This window comes from Oncorhynchus kisutch, unplaced genomic scaffold (genome assembly GCF_002021735.2).
Source record: "Oncorhynchus kisutch isolate 150728-3 unplaced genomic scaffold, Okis_V2 Okis03b-Okis08b_hom, whole genome shotgun sequence".
In the NCBI taxonomy this organism is placed as follows: domain Eukaryota; kingdom Metazoa; phylum Chordata; class Actinopteri; order Salmoniformes; family Salmonidae; genus Oncorhynchus; species Oncorhynchus kisutch.
In genome coordinates, this window is record NW_022261980.1 from 11322349 (window position 1) to 11341797 (window position 19449).

A 19449-nucleotide genomic window follows, 5' to 3' on the forward strand; every position below is an offset into this window, starting at 1 on the left:
GGCTAGTTGAGAACAAGTTCTCATTTGCAACTGCGACCTGGCCAAGATAAAGCATAGCAGTGTGAGCAGACAACAAAGAGTTACACATGGAGTAAACAATTAACCAGTCAATAACACAGTAGAGAAAAAAAGGGGAGTCTATATACAATGTGTGCAAAAGGCATGAGGAGGTAGGCAAATAATTACAATTTTGCAGATTAATAACACTGGAGTGATAAATGATCAGATGGTCATGTACAGGTAGAGATATTGGTGTGCAAAAGAGCAGAAAAGTAAATAAATAAAAACAGTATGGGGATGAGGTAGGTAAAAATGGGTGGGCTATTTACCGATAGACTATGTACAGCTGCAGCGATCGGTTAGCTGCTCAGATAGCTGATGTTTGAAGTTGGTGAGGGAGGTAAAAGTCTCCAACTTCAGCGATTTTTGCAATTCGTTCCAGTCACAGGCAGCAGAGTATTGGAACGAAAGGCGGCCAAATGAGGTGTTGGCTTTAGGGATGATCAGTGAGATACACCTGCTGGAGCGCGTGCTACGGATGGGTGTTGCCATCGTGACCAGTGAACTGAGATAAGGCGGAGCTTTACCTAGCATGGACTTGTAGATGACCTGGAGCCAGTGGGTCTGGCGACGAATATGTAGCGAGGGCCAGCCGACTAGAGCATACAAGTTGCAGTGGTGGGTGGTATAAGGTGCTTTAGTGACAAAACGGATGGCACTGTGATAAACTGCATCCAGTTTGCTGAGTAGAGTGTTGGAAGCAATTTTGTAGATGACATCGCCGAAGTCGAGGATCGGTAGGATAGTCAGTTTTACTAGGGTAAGTTTGGCGGCGTGAGTGAAGGAGGCTTTGTTGCGGAATAGAAAGCCGATTCTTGATTTGATTTTCGATTGGAGATGTTTGATATGAGTCTGGAAGGAGAGTTTACAGTCTAGCCAGACACCTAGGTACTTATAGATGTCCACATATTCAAGGTCGGAACCATCCAGGGTGGTGATGCTGGTCAGGCGTGCGGGTGCAGGCAGCGAACGGTTGAAAAGCATGCATTTGGTTTTACTAGCGTTTAAGAGCAGTTGGAGGCCACGGAAGGAGTGTTGTATGGCATTGAAGCTCGTTTGGAGGTTAGATAGCACAGTGTCCAAGGACGGGCCGGAAGTATATAGAATGGTGTCGTCTGCGTAGAGGTGGATCAGGGAATCGCCCGCAGCAAGAGCAACATCATTGATATATACAAAGAAAAGAGTCGGCCCGAGGATGGAACCCTGTGGCACCCCCATAGAGACTGCCAGAGGACCGGACAGCATGCCCTCCGATTTGACACACTGAACTCTGTCTGCAAAGTAATTGGTGAACCAGGCAAGGCAGTCATCTGAAAAACCGAGGCTACTGAGTCTGCCGATAAGAATATGGTGATTGACAGAGTCGAAAGCCTTGGCAAGGTCGATGAAGACGGCTGCACAGTACTGTCTTTTATCGATGGCGGTTATGATATCGTTTAGTACCTTGAGCGTGGCTGAGGTGCACCCGTGACCGGCTCGGAAACCCGATTGCACAGCGGAGAAGGTACGGTGGGATTCGAGATGGTCAGTGACCTGTTTGTTTGTTCCCCTGCTAACTTTGATTACACATGATGACGAGGGTTCCCCTGCTAACTTTGATTACACATGATGACGAGGGTTCCCCTGATAACTTTGATTACACATGATGACGAGGGTTCCCCTGCTAACTTTGATTAGACATGATGACGAGGGTTCCCCTGCTAACTTTGATTACACATGATGACGAGGGTTCCCCTGCTAACTTTGATTACACATGATGACGAGGGTTTCCCTGCTAACTTTGTTTACACATGATGACGAGGGTTCCCCTGCTAACTTTGATGACACATGATGACGAGGGTTCCCCTGCTAACTTTGTTTAAACATGATGAGGAGGGTTCCCCTGATAACTGATTACACATGATGACGAGGGTTCCCCTGCTAACTTTGTTTACACATGATGACGAGGGTTCCCCTGCTGACTTTGTTTACACATGATGACGAGGGTTCCCCTGCTAACTTTGATTACACATGATGACGAGGGTTCCCCTGCTAACTTTGTTTACACATGAAGGGGAGGAAAATACAGAAACACTTGTCATTTTGTTCACAGGGTTGTAATTTTCTGGTAACTTTACTTAAATGTCCCATGTTTCCTCCAGAAATCCTGGTTGGACGATTCCATATTTCTTGTTTATTTCTGGAAATTTGAGGCAAGTTACTGGGATTTCACAACCCTGGTCACTCAGCTGGCGTTTGGCAATGCTTTGGATTCAGCGTTGTCAACTTTTTATTTGGAAATTATATTTGTCAAAGGGGTTGCAAGAAAATGTATTTTTTTTTTTGAGCCGTGTGTTTGCAGCCCGATTCACAAAGCCCTCGTGAATTTCACAGTGAACATGAAAGTAACGAGTGACCGATGATCTTTATAATTGCAATGAGCTGTCATCAAGATCTCTTTCTGTGGTTAAAGAGGCCATCTAGTGCCAAATTATGTGGTCATAACCTTTCAATACAGCCTAAACTAGCCATTTCACTTCATTGTTTAAAATCAATTGCTCTATGAAACAACTGCATTGTTTTAAGGTGTAAAATGTGAATATCTTTCCTCTTCAGTTCTCTGTACCAGTTTAGCCCAGCTAAACCTTCCTACTGAACAATTCATGACTCCTTCAATTCTGTTCCAAACCTAGCGGGAAGAATGTCTGAGCCGTTGCATGGTGCTTCAATTGTAAAAGACAAGATGACATGATTTCACAAATAACGAGCATCTTGGTGTGACTGATAATGGGTATTTTATTTTATTGTTTTATTCCAGTGTCATTTGATTTTCAAGATGCAGAGTAATGTATATGAACACTTTATTAACATGGACTAGCTATCGTTTGGTTTTAAAATGTGTCCGGTGTCCAGATTTGTATCTGTTGCAATATGTATATAAAAGAGATGAACTGTAATAAAACAAATACAGGTACCATTGTCCGGAAAGACACATTTCAGTTGTACAGGTACCATTGTCCGGAAAGACACATTTCAGTTGTACAGGTATCATTGTCGGGAAAGACACATTTCAGTTGTACTGGTACCATTGTCCGGAAAGACACATTTCAGTTGTACAGGTACCATTGTCCGGAAAGACACATTTCAGTTGTACAGGTACCATTGTCCGGAAAGACACATTTCAGTTGTACAGGTACCATTGTCCGGAAAGACACATTTCAGTTGTACAGGTACCATTGTCCGGAAAGACACATTTCAGTTGTACAGGTACCATTGTCGGGAAAGACACATTTCAGTTGTACAGGTACCATTGTCCGGAAAGACACATTTCAGTTGTACAGGTACCATTGTCCGGAAAGACACATTTCAGTTGTACAGGTATCATTGTCCGGAAAGACACATTTCAGTTTTACAGGTACCATTGTCCGGAAAGACACATTTCAGTTGTACTGGTACCATTGTCGGGAAAGACACATTTCAGTTGTACAGGTATCATTGTCGGGAAAGACACATTTCAGTTGTACAGGTATCATTGTCGGGAAAGACACATTTCAGTTGTACAGGTACCATTGTCCGGAAAGACACATTTCAGTTGTACAGGTACCATTGTCCGGAAAGACACATTTCAGTTGTACAGGTACCATTGTCCGGAAAGACACATTTCAGTTGTACAGGTACCATTGTCCGGAAAGACACATTTCAGTTGAATGCATTCAGTTGTACAGGTATCCCCCCTTTTCTTTCTCTAAATGGCTAGTAAAGCAAACAGAAAATTCTTGTTTTAAAAACCCTTTTTTAAACAAGGCCTACTTTAGATCACATCAAACACCAACCCTGAATTAATTCATAGTCAATTCTGATGTACAATGTTGTGGCCATTTTAGATATATATATTTATAGCATCTACTACAGTTGTCATTTAGTGTAGTGTTTATGGCTGGTTGCAGTGTTCATTGTGCTACAGCGGATAGAGGAAGAGATGCAGTGTCAGAATATTTATTTAACATTTTGTTTAACAAGGCAAGTCAATTAATAAGAACAAATTATTATTTACGATGACAGCCAACACCGGCCAAACCCAGACGACGCTGAGCCGATTGTGCGCCGCCCTATGGAACTCACAATCACGGCCGGTTGTGATACAGTCTGGACTCAAACCAGGGTGTCTGTAGTAACAAGGAGCCAGATCTCTCGCAGGATGAATGAATCTGAAGCATTCGTTTAGAAGTCCAGTTGTGGGTGAAGTTGAAGCTCGATGAAACTTGGCTGACATTCTGCTAATTCTCTCATCGATGAAACATTCGATCTCAATGCAGTTTTCTGTTCCCAAATCTAAAATCTGTAGTGAACAGAGTGGACTAAGTTTTTTAAAATTGCATTATTTAGGAGAGCAAGGACGAATTGAGTTACTGCACGCGCACACTTCACAGAGTAGGCATTCCATAACGGAAATATGCAAATACCTGCTAGACCGCGCTTGGCTCTGCTACCTGCAAGATGTCGCTGTGTCGTATGGTTGCAGTCTTGTGAGCTTCGACACAACTTTGCTGTTTTGTACAGAATGTTTTCTCTATCGGTTTCTTCCATGCACTCTTCTATAAAAACAACAGAGCCTTGCATGAGGGCCCGCTGATCCAGAGGACTGGGAGATATCACTCTCCGAGGCTGACATAAGGCTTTCAAACGGGTCAACACTCCGTAAGAACGCAGGGCCAAACGGTATTCCAGGCTGTGTCCTCAGGGCACGTGCAGACCAGCTGGGAGGCATCTCTCCTTGTCCCAGTCTGTAATCCCAATGTTTCAAGTTGACTACCATCATTCCTGTTCCCAACCTGCCTCAATAACTACCGCCCTGTAGCACTCACATCTGTAATCATGAAGTGCTTTGAAAGGCTGTTTGTGGCTCACATCAATTCCATCATCCCAAACACCCTGGACCCACTCCAATTTGGGCCCCCAACAGATCCACAGACGATGCAATCTCTATTTCACTCCACACTGTCCTCTCCTGCCGAGAAACAAGGAATACCTGTGTTCCTTGGCGTCTACATTACTGAGAACTTAACATGGTCCTCTCACACCAGCACAGTCATGAAGAAGGTGTGACAGTGCCTCTTTCCTCTTCAGACACTGAAGAGATTTGGCCCCTCAGATCCTCAGGAAATTTTACAGGTGTATCACCGCCTGGTATGGCAACTGCTCCGTCCACGACCGCAAGGCCCTAGAGAGGATGGTGCGGACAGCCATCCAATACATTTATGCCCGAAAAACTGCCAAGGACTCTAGCCGCCTGAGCCATGGAATGTTCTATCTGCTCCTGTCCGGCAGGCGATACCGGAGCATCGAGTCGTGGACCAACGGGCTCCGAAATATACTGAACAAAAATATAAACGCAACATGCAACAATCTGTCAATTTAAATAAATTAATGTGTCCTTAATCTATTGATTTCACACGACTGGGAATACAGACAAGCATTTTTAAATGGCCCTCAGGATCTCGTGGCAGTATTTTTGAATATTCAAATTGCCAATCGATAAAATGCAATTGTGTCCGTAGTTTATGCCTGTCCATACCATAACCCCACCGCCACCATGGGGCACTCTGTTCACAACGTTGACATCAGCAAACTGCTCTCCCACACGACGCCATACACGTGGTCTGCGGATGTGAGGCCGGTTGGATGGAACTGCCAAATTCTCTAAAACGACATTGGAGCCAGTTTAAGGTAGAGAAATTAACGTGAAACTCTGCCAACAGCTCTGGTGGGCATTCCTGCAGTCAGCATACCAATTGCACGCTCCCTCAACTTTAAAAGTTGTAGTAGTTTTGTCACACAACACAATGCCACAGATGTCTAGACCGGCCTTTTATTGTCCCCTGTACAAGGTGCACCTGTGTAATAGTCATGCTGTTCAATCAGCTTCTTGATATGCCACACCTGTCAGGTTAATGGATTATCTTGGCAAAGTGAGAGATGCTTACTAACAGGGATGTAAACACATTTGTGGACAACATTTGAGAGAAATAAGCTTTTGTGCATATGGAACATTTCTGGGATCTTTTATTTCAGCTCATGAAACATGGGACCAACACTTTACATGTTGCGTTTATATTTTAGTTCAGTGTAGCTTCTTTCCCCAGGCCATAAAACTGTTGAATATATAACTACCAATGTCCTTCCTCTCTACCACAGACTATCTGCACTCACTCTATGCCTATTCTCAGGTCATATTAGACCTGTATTTCAGACCTGTATACCAGACGACCTGTATATCAGACCTGTATATCAGACGACCTGTATATCAGACCTGTATATCAGACCTGTATATCAGGCCTTTATATCAGACGACCTGTATATCAGACCTGTATATCAGACCTGTATATCAGACCTGTATACCAGACCTGTATACCAGACCTGTATACCAGACCTGTATATCAGACCTGTATACCAGACCTGTATACCAGACCTGTATATCAGACCTTTATATCAGACGACCTGTATATCAGACCTGTATATCAGACCTGTATACCAGACCTGTATACCAGACCTGTATATCAGACCTGTATATCAGACCTGTATACCAGACGACCTGTAAATTAGACCTGTATATCAGACCAGTATATCAGACCTGTATATCAGACCTGTATATCAGACGACCTGTATATCAGACCTGTATATCAGACCTGTATACCAGACCTGTATATCAGACCTGTATATCAGACCTGTACATCAGACCTGTATATCAGACCTGTATATCAGACCTGTATATCAGACCTGTATACCAGACCTGTATATCACACCTGTATACCAGACCTGTATATCAGACCTGTATATCACACCTGTATATCAGACCTGTATATCAGACCTGTATATCACACCTGTATACCAGACCTGTATATCAGACCTGTATATCAGACCTGTATACCAGACCTGTATATCACACCTGTATACCAGACCTGTATATCACACCTGTATACCAGACCTGTATACCAGACCTGTATACCAGACCTGTATACCAGACCTGTATATCAGACCTGTATATCAGACCTGTATACCAGACCTGTATATCAGACCTGTATACCAGACCTGTATATCACACCTGTATACCAGACCTGTATATCAGACCTGTATACCAGACCTGTATATCACACCTGTATATCAGACCTGTATACCAGACCTGTATATCAGACCTGTATATCAGACCTGTATATCAGACCTGTATATCAGACCTGTATATCAGACCTTTATATCAGACGACCTGTATATCAGACGACCTGTATATCAGACGACCTGTATATCAGACGACCTGTATATCAGACGACCTGTATATCAGACCTGTATATCAGACCTGTATATCAGACCTGTATATCAGACCTGTATACCAGACCTGTATACCAGACCTGTATATCAGACCTGTATACCAGACCTGTATATCAGACCTGTATACCAGACCTGTATACCAGACCTGTATACCAGACCTGTATACCAGACCTGTATATCACACCTGTATATCACACCTGTATATCACACCTGTATATCACACCTGTATATCACACCTGTATATCACACCTGTATACCAGACCTGTATATCAGACCTGTATATCAGACCTGTATACCAGACGACCTGTAAATTAGACCAGTATATCAGACCTGTATACCAGACCTGTATATCAGACCTGTATATCAGACCTGTATACCAGACCTGTATATCAGACCTGTATATCAGACCTGTATATCAGACCTGTATATCAGACCTGTATATCAGACCTGTATACCAGACCTGTATATCACACCTGTATATCAGACCTGTATACCAGACCTGTATATCAGACCTGTATACCAGACCTGTATATCAGACCTGTATATCAGACCTGTATACCAGACCTGTATATCAGACCTGTATATCAGACCTGTATATCAGACCTGTATATCAGACCTGTATACCAGACCTGTATATCAGACCTGTATATCAGACGACCTGTATATCAGACGACCTGTATATCAGACCTGTATATCAGACCTGTATACCAGACCTGTATATCAGACCTGTATATCAGACGACCTGTATATCAGACGACCTGTATATCAGACCTGTATATCAGACGACCTGTATATCAGACGACCTGTATATCAGACCTGTATATCAGACCTGTATATCAGACCTGTATATCAGACCTGTATATCAGACCTTTATATCAGATGACCTGTATATCAGACGACCTGTATATCAGACGACCTGTATATCAGACGACCTGTATATCAGACCTGTATATCAGACCTGTATATCAGACCTTTATATCAGACGACCTGTATATCAGACCTGTATACCAGACCTGTATACCAGACCTGTATATCAGACCTGTATATCAGACCTGTATATCACACCTGTATATCAGACCTGTATATCAGACCTGTATATCAGACCTGTATATCAGACCAGTATATCAGACCTGTATATCAGACCTGTATATCAGACCTGTATATCAGACCTGTATATCAGACCTGTATACCAGACCTGTATACCAGACCTGTATATCAGACCTGTATATCAGACCTGTATATCAGACCTGTATACCAGACCTGTATACCAGACCTGTATATCAGACCTGTATATCAGACCTGTATATCAGACCTGTATATCAGACCTGTATATCAGACCTGTATACCAGACCTGTATACCAGACCTGTATACCAGACCTTTATATCAGACGACCTGTATACCAGACCTGTATACCAGACCTGTATATCAGACCTGTATATCAGACCTGTATATCAGACCTGTATATCAGACCTGTATACCAGACCTGTATATCAGACCTGTATATCAGACCTGTATATCAGACCTGTATACCAGACCTGTATACCAGACCTGTATATCAGACCTGTATATCAGACCTGTATATCAGACCTGTATATCAGACCTGTATATCAGACCTGTATACCAGACCTGTATACCAGACCTGTATACCAGACCTTTATATCAGACGACCTGTATACCAGACCTGTATACCAGACCTGTATATCAGACCTGTATACCAGACCTGTATATCAGACCTGTATATCAGACCTGTATATCAGACCTGTATATCACACCTGTATATCAGACCTGTATACCAGACCTGTATATCAGACCTGTATATCAGACCTGTATATCAGACCTGTATATCACACCTGTATATCAGACCTGTATATCACACCTGTATATCGGGCCTGTATATCACACCTGTATATCAGACCTGTATATCACACCTGTATATCAGACCTGTATATCACACCTGTATATCAGACCTGTATATCACACCTGTATATCGGGCCTGTATATCACACCTGTATATCAGACCTGTATATCACACCTGTATATCGGGCCTGTATATTGGGCCTGTATATCAGACCTGTATATCAGACCTGTATATCAGACCAGTATACCAGACCTGTATATCAGACCTGTATATCAGACCTGTATACCAGACCTGTATATCAGACCTGTATATCAGACCTGTATATCAGACCAGTATACCAGACCTGTATATCAGACCTGTATATCAGACCTGTATACCAGACCTGTATATCAGACCTGTATATCAGACCTGTATATCAGACCAGTATACCAGACCTGTATATCAGACCTGTATATCAGACCTGTATACCAGACCTGTATATCAGACCTGTATACCAGACCTGTATATCAGACCTGTATACCAGACCTGTATATCAGACCTGTATACCAGACCTGTATATCAGACCAGTATACCAGACCTGTATATCAGACCTGTATATCAGACCAGTATACCAGACCTGTATATCAGACCTGTATATCAGACCTGTATATCAGACCTGTATACCAGACCTGTATACCAGACCAGTATATCAGACCTGTATATAACAGCATCCTCATGTTTCTTCTCTCATGTCCTGTTGTTATTTCTTTCTCACTGGCTTCCTTGTGCATCGTTGGGAAAGAGGTCACAAGTTAACGTTTCACTGTACTGTGTTCGACCTGCTTAATCCTGTGCATGTGACAATACAACTTCACTTGAAACTCCTTGTTCTGCCCACTGTGTTTCATTTGCTCCCTTTGGAAACAACACTACTGGCGTATCTTGCTTTTACTTCTGAAAATCTTTTGACTCATTTCTCACGGAGGTTGACTGTCCACTTTTCAATCACGTAGCAGGAGTCACAGAAGAGATGTCGGTTCCGTATTCTGACCTCCGCTCCGACCTCCGATGCGCCCAGCAGCTCGGACTTACAGTTGATGCACTTGAAACACGTCAAATGATAAACGAGTCCCAGGGACTCGATGACCATGGCGGCTCCCTTGACCAGCGCCGTGTCACACAACGTACACATTTCCTTGCCACTCACTGTCCTGCTGCTTTCATGCACGGATAGGAATGACTGGGACTTGGGGCCAGTAGAAGGGGAGGGGGAAGAGGAGGAGGAGGGTGAGGGAGAGCGCTGGGACCATGAAGACTGGTTGCTTCCAACCCCGGCTCCTCTGAGGGAGCTCATGGAGAGAGAGGACATCGTGGCTGAGCCGGAATGACCTCCGACCCGGCCGATGTAGCTGTTGAGGGCAGAGTGAGGCCAACTGTAGTTGAGGATGGAGGAGGTGCTCTCCGGTGTCCACGACGAGTGCCAGGAAGAGCAGATGTCCAGGTTGTCGAGAGACTTGCCTTTCCTGATGGGTCCGGTGGCAGGAGGCTTGCTGGTGGAACACTGGCGGATCCAGCTGTCGTCGTTGCGTAGTCTGACTTTCTTTTTCATCTGCAGGTTCTGCTGCCTCTCCAGCTGCGCCTTGGGCAAGATCTGCTGCCTCTCCAGCTGCTCCTTGGGCAGGATCTGCTGCCTCTCCAGCTGTGCCTTGGGCAGGTTCTGCTGCCTCTCCAGCTGCTCCTTGGGCAGGTTCTGCTGCCTCCCCAGCTGCTCCTTGGGCAAGATCTGCTGCCTCTCCAGCTGCGCCTTGGGCAGGCTCTGCTGCCTCTCCAGCTGCTCCTTGGGCAGGTTCTGCTGCCTCCCCAGCTGCTCCTTGGGCAAGATCTGCTGCCTCTCCAGCTGCTCCTTGGGCAGGATCTGCTGCCTCTCCAGCTGCTCCTTGGGCAGGATCTGCTGCCTCTCCAGCTGTGCCTTGGGCAGGTTCTGCTGCCTCTCCAGCTGCTCCTTGGGCAGGATCTGCTGCCTCTCCAGCTGCTCCTTGGGCAGGTTCTGCTGCCTCTCCAGCTGCTCCTTGGGCAGGTTCTGCTGCCTCTCCAGCTGCTCCTTGGGCAGGTTCTGCTGCCTCTCCAGCTGCTCCTTGGGCAGGTTCTGCTGCCTCTCCAGCTGCGCCCTGGGCAGGTTCTGCTGCCTCTCCAGCTGCTCCTTGGGCAGGTTCTGCTGCCTCTCCAGCTGCACCTTGGGCAGGTTCTGCTGCCTCTCCAGCTGCTCCTTGGGCAGGTTCTGTTGCCTCTCCAGCTGCTCCTTGGGCAGGTTCTGCTGCCTCTCCAGCTGCACCTTGGGCAGGTTCTGCTGGCCCTTTATCCATGATGCCTCACCCAGCCCGTCACTGCTAGTCACGTTGATCTCTGGTTTCTCCACATGGTCCAGCTCAGGAATGGATTTGGACTTTGCCCTGTCTACCCTGGATGTCTCAGGCTGGACCTGGCCAGTATAGCCGTAGGAGTCCCCTAACGATTGCTGCTGCTTCTCCCTCTCTCTCTCTCCCTCCTTCTTCCTCTCTCTCTCCCTCTCTCTCTCCTTCTCCCTCTCTCTCTCCCTCTCCTTCTCTCTGCACTGTTGTTCCCCATCCTCATGGTGCCCCCTCTCCTCTTCCCTAAAGTCCTCCTTCCTCGTCTGCCACCTCAGCCCCTCCTCCTGTCCCTCTCTCCTTCCCTCTTCCTCCTGCTCCTCTCTCCTCTTCTTCTCCGAGGTGTTTCTCTGTAGTATGACTTCTTCAGTGACATCCACCATGACGTGTCTCCTCAGTGCTTGTATTATGAAGTGCTTCCTCATGTGTTTCTCACAGTAGTAGACAGAGCAGGTCAGACAAAGCTTCATGGCTCTGCGCTCAGAGCAGATGTCACATGGTTCTCCTGGTCTGGTTATTGATTGGGAAAAGAAAAGAGGAATGACCTACTAATCGAATACATGGATCAATAAAACACATGTTAGATTTACTACACATTCTATCACCTACATGAATCAATAAAACACATGTTAGATTTACTACACATTCTATCAACTACATGATCCTCCCACAATGCAACAGGATGAAGTTGAAGAGCAACTGCAGAAACTTGCAGTCGACACTTCATGACCTTAGATCACATGATTTTTTTGTAAAGTTCATCAATTCGACATTTAGTCAGAAAATGTTTATCCCCAGAATGGAAAACACTTTGAATGACTTGACAAAAGTGATCCGCCCAGAATCGGCCATTGAGACGATGCAAGACTTTGGTCTCACACAATCACACAGAGAATCTGTGCTGGGGTGCGGTTCACTCTGCTAACCGCGGTAGCTACGGGAACCAAACAGCAGAGAAGTTTAGAGTCATACTTCAACGCTCCTACTTGTTGCAGAAATGTACACTATACAGCATATAAAAAAGTATGTGGACACCCCTTCAAATTTGTATGGATCTGTGCACAACATTGGAGAGAAATCAGCTTTTTGTTCATATGGAACATTTCTTGGGTCTTTTATTTCAGCTCATGAAACATGAAACATTATATTTTAGTTCAGTATATAATAACCTTGATCTGTTTCACTACAGTATGCATCCTTTAATATGTTATTATAATGAGGTAAAGCAGTAGCATCCTTTAATATTTTATTATAATGAGGTAAAGCAGTAGCATCCTTTAATATTTTATTATACGCTGGTAAAGCAGTAGCATCCTTTAATATTTTATTATACATTGGTAAAGCAGTAGCATCCTTTAATATGTTATTATAATGAGGTAAAGCAGTAGCATCCTTTAATATTTTATTATAATGAGGTAAAGCAGTAGCATCCTTTAATATGTTATTATAATGAGGTAAAGCAGTAGCATCCTTTAATATTTTATTATACATTGGTAAAGCAGTAGCATCCTTTAATATGTTATTATAATGAGGTAAAGCAGTAGCATCCTCTAATATTTTATTATACGCTGGTAAAGCAGTAGCATCCTTTAATATTTTATTATAATGAGGTAAAGCAGTAGCATCCTTTAATATTTTATTATAATGAGGTAAAGCAGTAGCATCCTTTAATATGGTATTATAATGAGGTAAAGCAGTAGCATCCTTTAATATTTTATTATAATGAGGTAAAGCAGTAGCATCCTTTAATATGTTATTATAATGAGGTAAAGTAGTAGCATCCTTTAATATTTTATTATACATTGGTAAAGCAGTAGCATCCTTTAATATGTTATTATAATGAGGTAAAGCAGTAGCATCCTCTAATATTTTATTATACGCTGGTAAAGCAGTAGCATCCTTTAATATTTTATTATAATGAGGTAAAGCAGTAGCATCCTTTAATATTTTATTATAATGAGGTAAAGCAGTAGCATCCTTTAATATGTTATTATAATGAGGTAAAGCAGTAGCATCCTTTAATATTTTATTATACATTGGTAAAGCAGTAGCATCCTTTAATATGTTATTATAATGAGGTAAAGCAGTAGCATCCTCTAATATTTTATTATACGCTGGTAAAGCAGTAGCATCCTTTAATATTTTATTATAATGAGGTAAAGCAGTAGCATCCTTTAATATTTTATTATAATGAGGTAAAGCAGTAGCATCCTTTAATATGTTATTATAATGAGGTAAAGCAGTAGCATCCTTTAATATTTTATTATACATTGGTAAAGCAGTAGCATCCTTTAATATGTTATTATAATGAGGTAAAGCAGTAGCATCCTCTAATATTTTATTATACGCTGGTAAAGCAGTAGCATCCTTTAATATTTTATTATAATGAGGTAAAGCAGTAGCATCCTTTAATATTTTATTATAATGAGGTAAAGCAGTAGCATCCTTTAATATGGTATTATGAGGTAAAGCAGTAGCATCCTTTAATATTTTATTATAATGAGGTAAAGCAGTAGCATCCTTTAATATGTTATTATAATGAGGTAAAGCAGTAGCATCCTTTAATATTTTATTATACATTGGTAAAGCAGTAGCATCCTTTAATATGTTATTATAATGAGGTAAAGCAGTAGCATCCTCTAATATTTTATTATACGCTGGTAAAGCAGTAGCATCCTTTAATATTTTATTATAATGAGGTAAAGCAGTAGCATCCTTTAATATTTTATTATAATGAGGTAAAGCAGTAGCATCCTTTAATATGGTATTATAATGAGGTAAAGCAGTAGCATCCTTTAATATTTTATTATAATGAGGTAAAGCAGTAGCATCCTTTAATATTTTATTATACGCTGGTAAAGCAGTAGCATCCTTTAATATTTTATTATAATGAGGTAAAGCAGTAGCATCCTTTAATGTTATTATAATGAGGTAAAGCAGTAGCATCCTTCAATATTTTATTATACGCTGGTAAAACAGTAGCATCCTTTAATATGTTATTATAATGAGGTAAAGCAGTAGCATCCTTTAATATTTTATTATAATGAGGTAAAGCAGTAGCATCCTTTAATATTTTATTATAATGAGGTAAAGCAGTAGCATCCTTTAATATTTTATTATACGCTGGTAAAGCAGTAGCATCCTTTAATATTTTATTATAATGAGGTAAAGCAGTAGCATCCTTTAATATTTTATTATGAGGTAAAGCAGTAGCATCCTTTAATATTTTATTATAATGAGGTAAAGCAGTAGCATCCTTCAATATTTTATTATAATGAGGTAAAGCAGTAGCATCCTTTAATATGTTATTATAATGAGGTAAAGCAGTAGCATCCTTTAGTATTTTATTATAATGAGGTAAGGCAGTAGCATCCTTTCATATGTTATTATAATGGGGTAAAGCAGTAGCATCCTTTAATATGTTATTAATATGTTATTATGAGGTAAAGCAGTAGCATCCTTTAATATGGTATTATAATGAGGTAAAGCAGTAGCATCCTTTAATATTTTATTATAATGAGGTAAAGCAGTAGCATCCTTTAATATGTTATTATAATGAGGTAAAGCAGTAGCATCCTTTAATATGTTATTATAATGAGGTAAAGCAGTAGCATCCTTTAATATGTTATTATAATGAGGTAAAGCAGTAGCATCCTTTAATATTTTATTATAATGAGGTAAAGCAGTAGCATCCTTTAATATGGTATTATGAGGTAAAGCAGTAGCATCCTTTAATATTTTATTATAATGAGGTAAAGCAGTAGCATCCTTTAATATGTTATTATAATGAGGTAAAGCAGTAGCATCCTTTAATATTTTATTATACATTGGTAAAGCAGTAGCATCCTTTAATATGTTATTATAATGAGGTAAAGCAGTAGCATCCTCTAATATTTTATTATACGCTGGTAAAGCAGTAGCATCCTTTAATATTTTATTATAATGAGGTAAAGCAGTAGCATCCTTTAATATTTTATTATAATGAGGTAAAGCAGTAGCATCCTTTAATATGGTATTATAATGAGGTAAAGCAGTAGCATCCTTTAATATTTTATTATAATGAGGTAAAGCAGTAGCATCCTTTAATATTTTATTATACGCTGGTAAAGCAGTAGCATCCTTTAATATTTTATTATAATGAGGTAAAGCAGTAGCATCCTTTAATGTTATTATAATGAGGTAAAGCAGTAGCATCCTTCAATATTTTATTATACGCTGGTAAAACAGTAGCATCCTTTAATATGTTATTATAATGAGGTAAAGCAGTAGCATCCTTTAATATTTTATTATAATGAGGTAAAGCAGTAGCATCCTTTAATATTTTATTATAATGAGGTAAAGCAGTAGCATCCTCTAATATTTTATTATACGCTGGTAAAGCAGTAGCATCCTTTAATATTTTATTATAATGAGGTAAAGCAGTAGCATCCTTTAATATTTTATTATGAGGTAAAGCAGTAGCATCCTTTAATATTTTATTATAATGAGGTAAAGCAGTAGCATCCTTCAATATTTTATTATAATGAGGTAAAGCAGTAGCATCCTTTAATATGTTATTATAATGAGGTAAAGCAGTAGCATCCTTTAGTATTTTATTATAATGAGGTAAGGCAGTAGCATCCTTTCATATGTTATTATAATGGGGTAAAGCAGTAGCATCCTTTAATATGTTATTAATATGTTATTATGAGGTAAAGCAGTAGCATCCTTTAATATGGTATTATAATGAGGTAAAGCAGTAGCATCCTTTAATATTTTATTATAATGAGGTAAAGCAGTAGCATCCTTTAATATGTTATTATAATGAGGTAAAGCAGTAGCATCCTTTAATATGTTATTATAATGAGGTAAAGCAGTAGCATCCTTTAATATGTTATTATAATGAGGTAAAGCAGTAGCATCCTTTAATATGTTATTATAATGAGGTAAAGCAGTAGCATCCTTTAATATGTTATTATAATGAGGTAAAGCAGTAGCATCCTTTAATATTTTATTATAATGAGGTAAGGCAGTAGCATCCTTTAATATGTTATTAATATGTTATTATAATGAGGTGAAGCAGTAGCATCCTTGAATATTTTATTATACGCTGGTAGAGCAGTAGCATCCTTGAATATTTTATTATACGCTGGTAGAGCAGTAGCATCCTTGAATATTTTATTATACGCTGGTAGAGCAGTAGCATCCTTTAATATGTTATTATAATGAGGTAGAGCAGTAGCATCCTTGTAGTTTCTCTGTTTTGGAAGGTAGAATAAAGGGTCTTACTCTGCTTTTGGCTGAGAGACCTTTTCTCTCTCTTTGAAATAACAAGGGGAATCCATTGAACGGTCACTCTTCATTGATGTTACTGACATACAACTGGAGGGAACAGAAAACCAGAAGAGAGAAACTCTCAGGATCAGAGAGTCGTCATTGTAAATAAGAATTTGTTCTTAACTGACATGTATTATAGTCCTATAACAACACAGAGAGACAGTACACAGACACCTATTATAGTCCTATAACAACACAGAGAGACAGTACACAGACACCTATTATAGTCCTATAACAACACAGAGAGACAGTACACAGACACCTATTATAGTCCTATAACAACACAGACAGTACACAGACACCTATTATAGTCCTATAACAACACAGAGAGACAGTACACAGACACCTATTATAGTCCTATAACAACACAGACAGTACACAGACACCTATTATAGTCCTATAACAACACAGAGAGACAGTACACAGACACCTATTATAGTCCTATAACAACACAGAGAGACAGTACACAGACACCTATTATAGTCCTATAACAACACAGAGACACAGTACAAGATGCATAATGAACCACCTAAAAGTTTCAGATTGTTATATGGTCTATCTATGTAGACTAGGAGTTCTCACATATTTTGCTTCGTGACCCACCAACTGAGGTGTCTGTTGAGTCGCGACCCACCAACTGCGGTATCCGTTGAGTCGTGACCCACCAACTGAGGTATCTGTTGAGTCGTGACCCACCAACTGAGGCGTCTGTTGAGTCGCGACCCACCAACTGCTGTGTCTGTTGAGTCGCGACCCACCAATAAGGGTTGAAAAGTGAAAAATATACACCGACTAAAGAACAAGTATAAAATAGATCAATGAAACCCTTCTTCAACACATCTAACTGAATGTAGATCTGAGAAAGAGCTATTGGGACCAATTCTAAGAAATTGACTGCATAATTATACCATTATTTGTAACTGTCATAGACCCTATAACAATGTGGAACCTTTAGACCCTGTGAATGGAGATAACACCAGACCAACAACACAGATTGAGTCACTGCAGCACCAGCCTCCTAGGACATGACACACCTATTATACACTATAACATTAAGAGACATGATACAGACACATCTATTATAAACTATAACATTACTAAGAGACATGATACAGACACATCTATTATAAACTATAACATTACTAAGAGACATGATACAGACACATCTATTATAAACTATAACATTAAGAGACATGATACAGACACATCTATTATAAACTATAACATTACTAAGAGACATGATACAGACACATCTATTATAAACTATAACATTACTAAGAGACATGATACAGACACACCTATTATAAACTATAACATTAAGAGACATGATACAGACACACCTATTATAAACTATAACATTACTAAGAGACATGATACAGACACACCTATTATAAACTATAACATTAAGAGACATGATACAGACACACCTATTATAAACTATAACATTACTAAGAGACATGATACAGACACACCTATTATAAACTATAACATTAAGAGACATGATACAGACACACCTATTATAAACTATAACATTACTAAGAGACATGATACAGACACACCTATTATAAACTATAACATTACTAAGAGACATGATACAGACACATCTATTATAAACTATAACATTAAGAGACATGATACAGACACACCTATTATAAACTATAACATTACTAAGAGACATGATACAGACACATCTATTATAAACTATAACATTACTAAGAGACATGATACAGACACACCTATTATAAACTATAACATTAAGAGACATGATACAGACACATCTATTATAAACTATAACATTACTAAGAGACATGATACAGACACATCTATTATAAACTATAACATTACTAAGAGACATGATACAGACACATCTATTATAAACTATAACATTAAGAGACATGATACAGACACATCTATTATAAACTATAACATTACTAAGAGACATGATACAGACACACCTATTATAAACTATAACATTACTAAGAGACATGATACAGACACATCTATTATACACTATAACATTACTAAGAAATTGTAGTAATAGTCACAAACATACAGTATGTTATCTGACGTGAACAATCAAATTATGATCAATAAGAAAAGAACTGCCAGATAAATCAATCTGCTGTTAAACCTCTGAAGAGGTTCACTTTTCATTGAACCAGAAAGGAGAATGCTCATAAAACAACCTACAGGTACCGTAACTGTCAATGTCCAATCACTGATCACATACATACCTGAGAGAAGCCTCCTAATTTTATCCGACAGAATTGTGTCACTTGCTCTTGCTTTCCGTGGCTTGTTCTTTTCTAACTTTCACTATGAATGTTTTCTGATAAAACGGGGTTTTGGGACTTTGTCCCTGCAAAGCAATAAAGTGTGCAGTTTTACACACACACACACACACACACACACACACACACACACACACACACACACACACACACACACACGAAGGTCCCTGCTTAATCATTCCAACAATATCCTTTATGGACTTTATGACTGACGAGAAACCCTGGATGTCCTGCGTG

General features: G+C 40.2%; 1 protein-coding gene across 1 annotated transcript; it reads right to left on the minus strand.

Annotated features, from left to right (window-relative positions):
• Positions 1-9847: 9847 nt before the first annotated feature.
• LOC116359654 (trichohyalin-like) lies at positions 9848-19246 on the minus strand. Its single transcript, XM_031812827.1, has 3 exons — positions 19156-19246; positions 16874-16966; positions 9848-12115 (listed from the first exon to the last, which is right to left on the minus strand). The coding sequence occupies exons 2-3, from the start codon at positions 16960-16962 to the stop codon at positions 10171-10173; spliced, it is 2034 nt and encodes a 677-aa protein (XP_031668687.1). The 5' UTR covers positions 16963-16966; positions 19156-19246; the 3' UTR covers positions 9848-10170.
• Between the last annotated feature and the right edge of the window lie 203 nt (positions 19247-19449).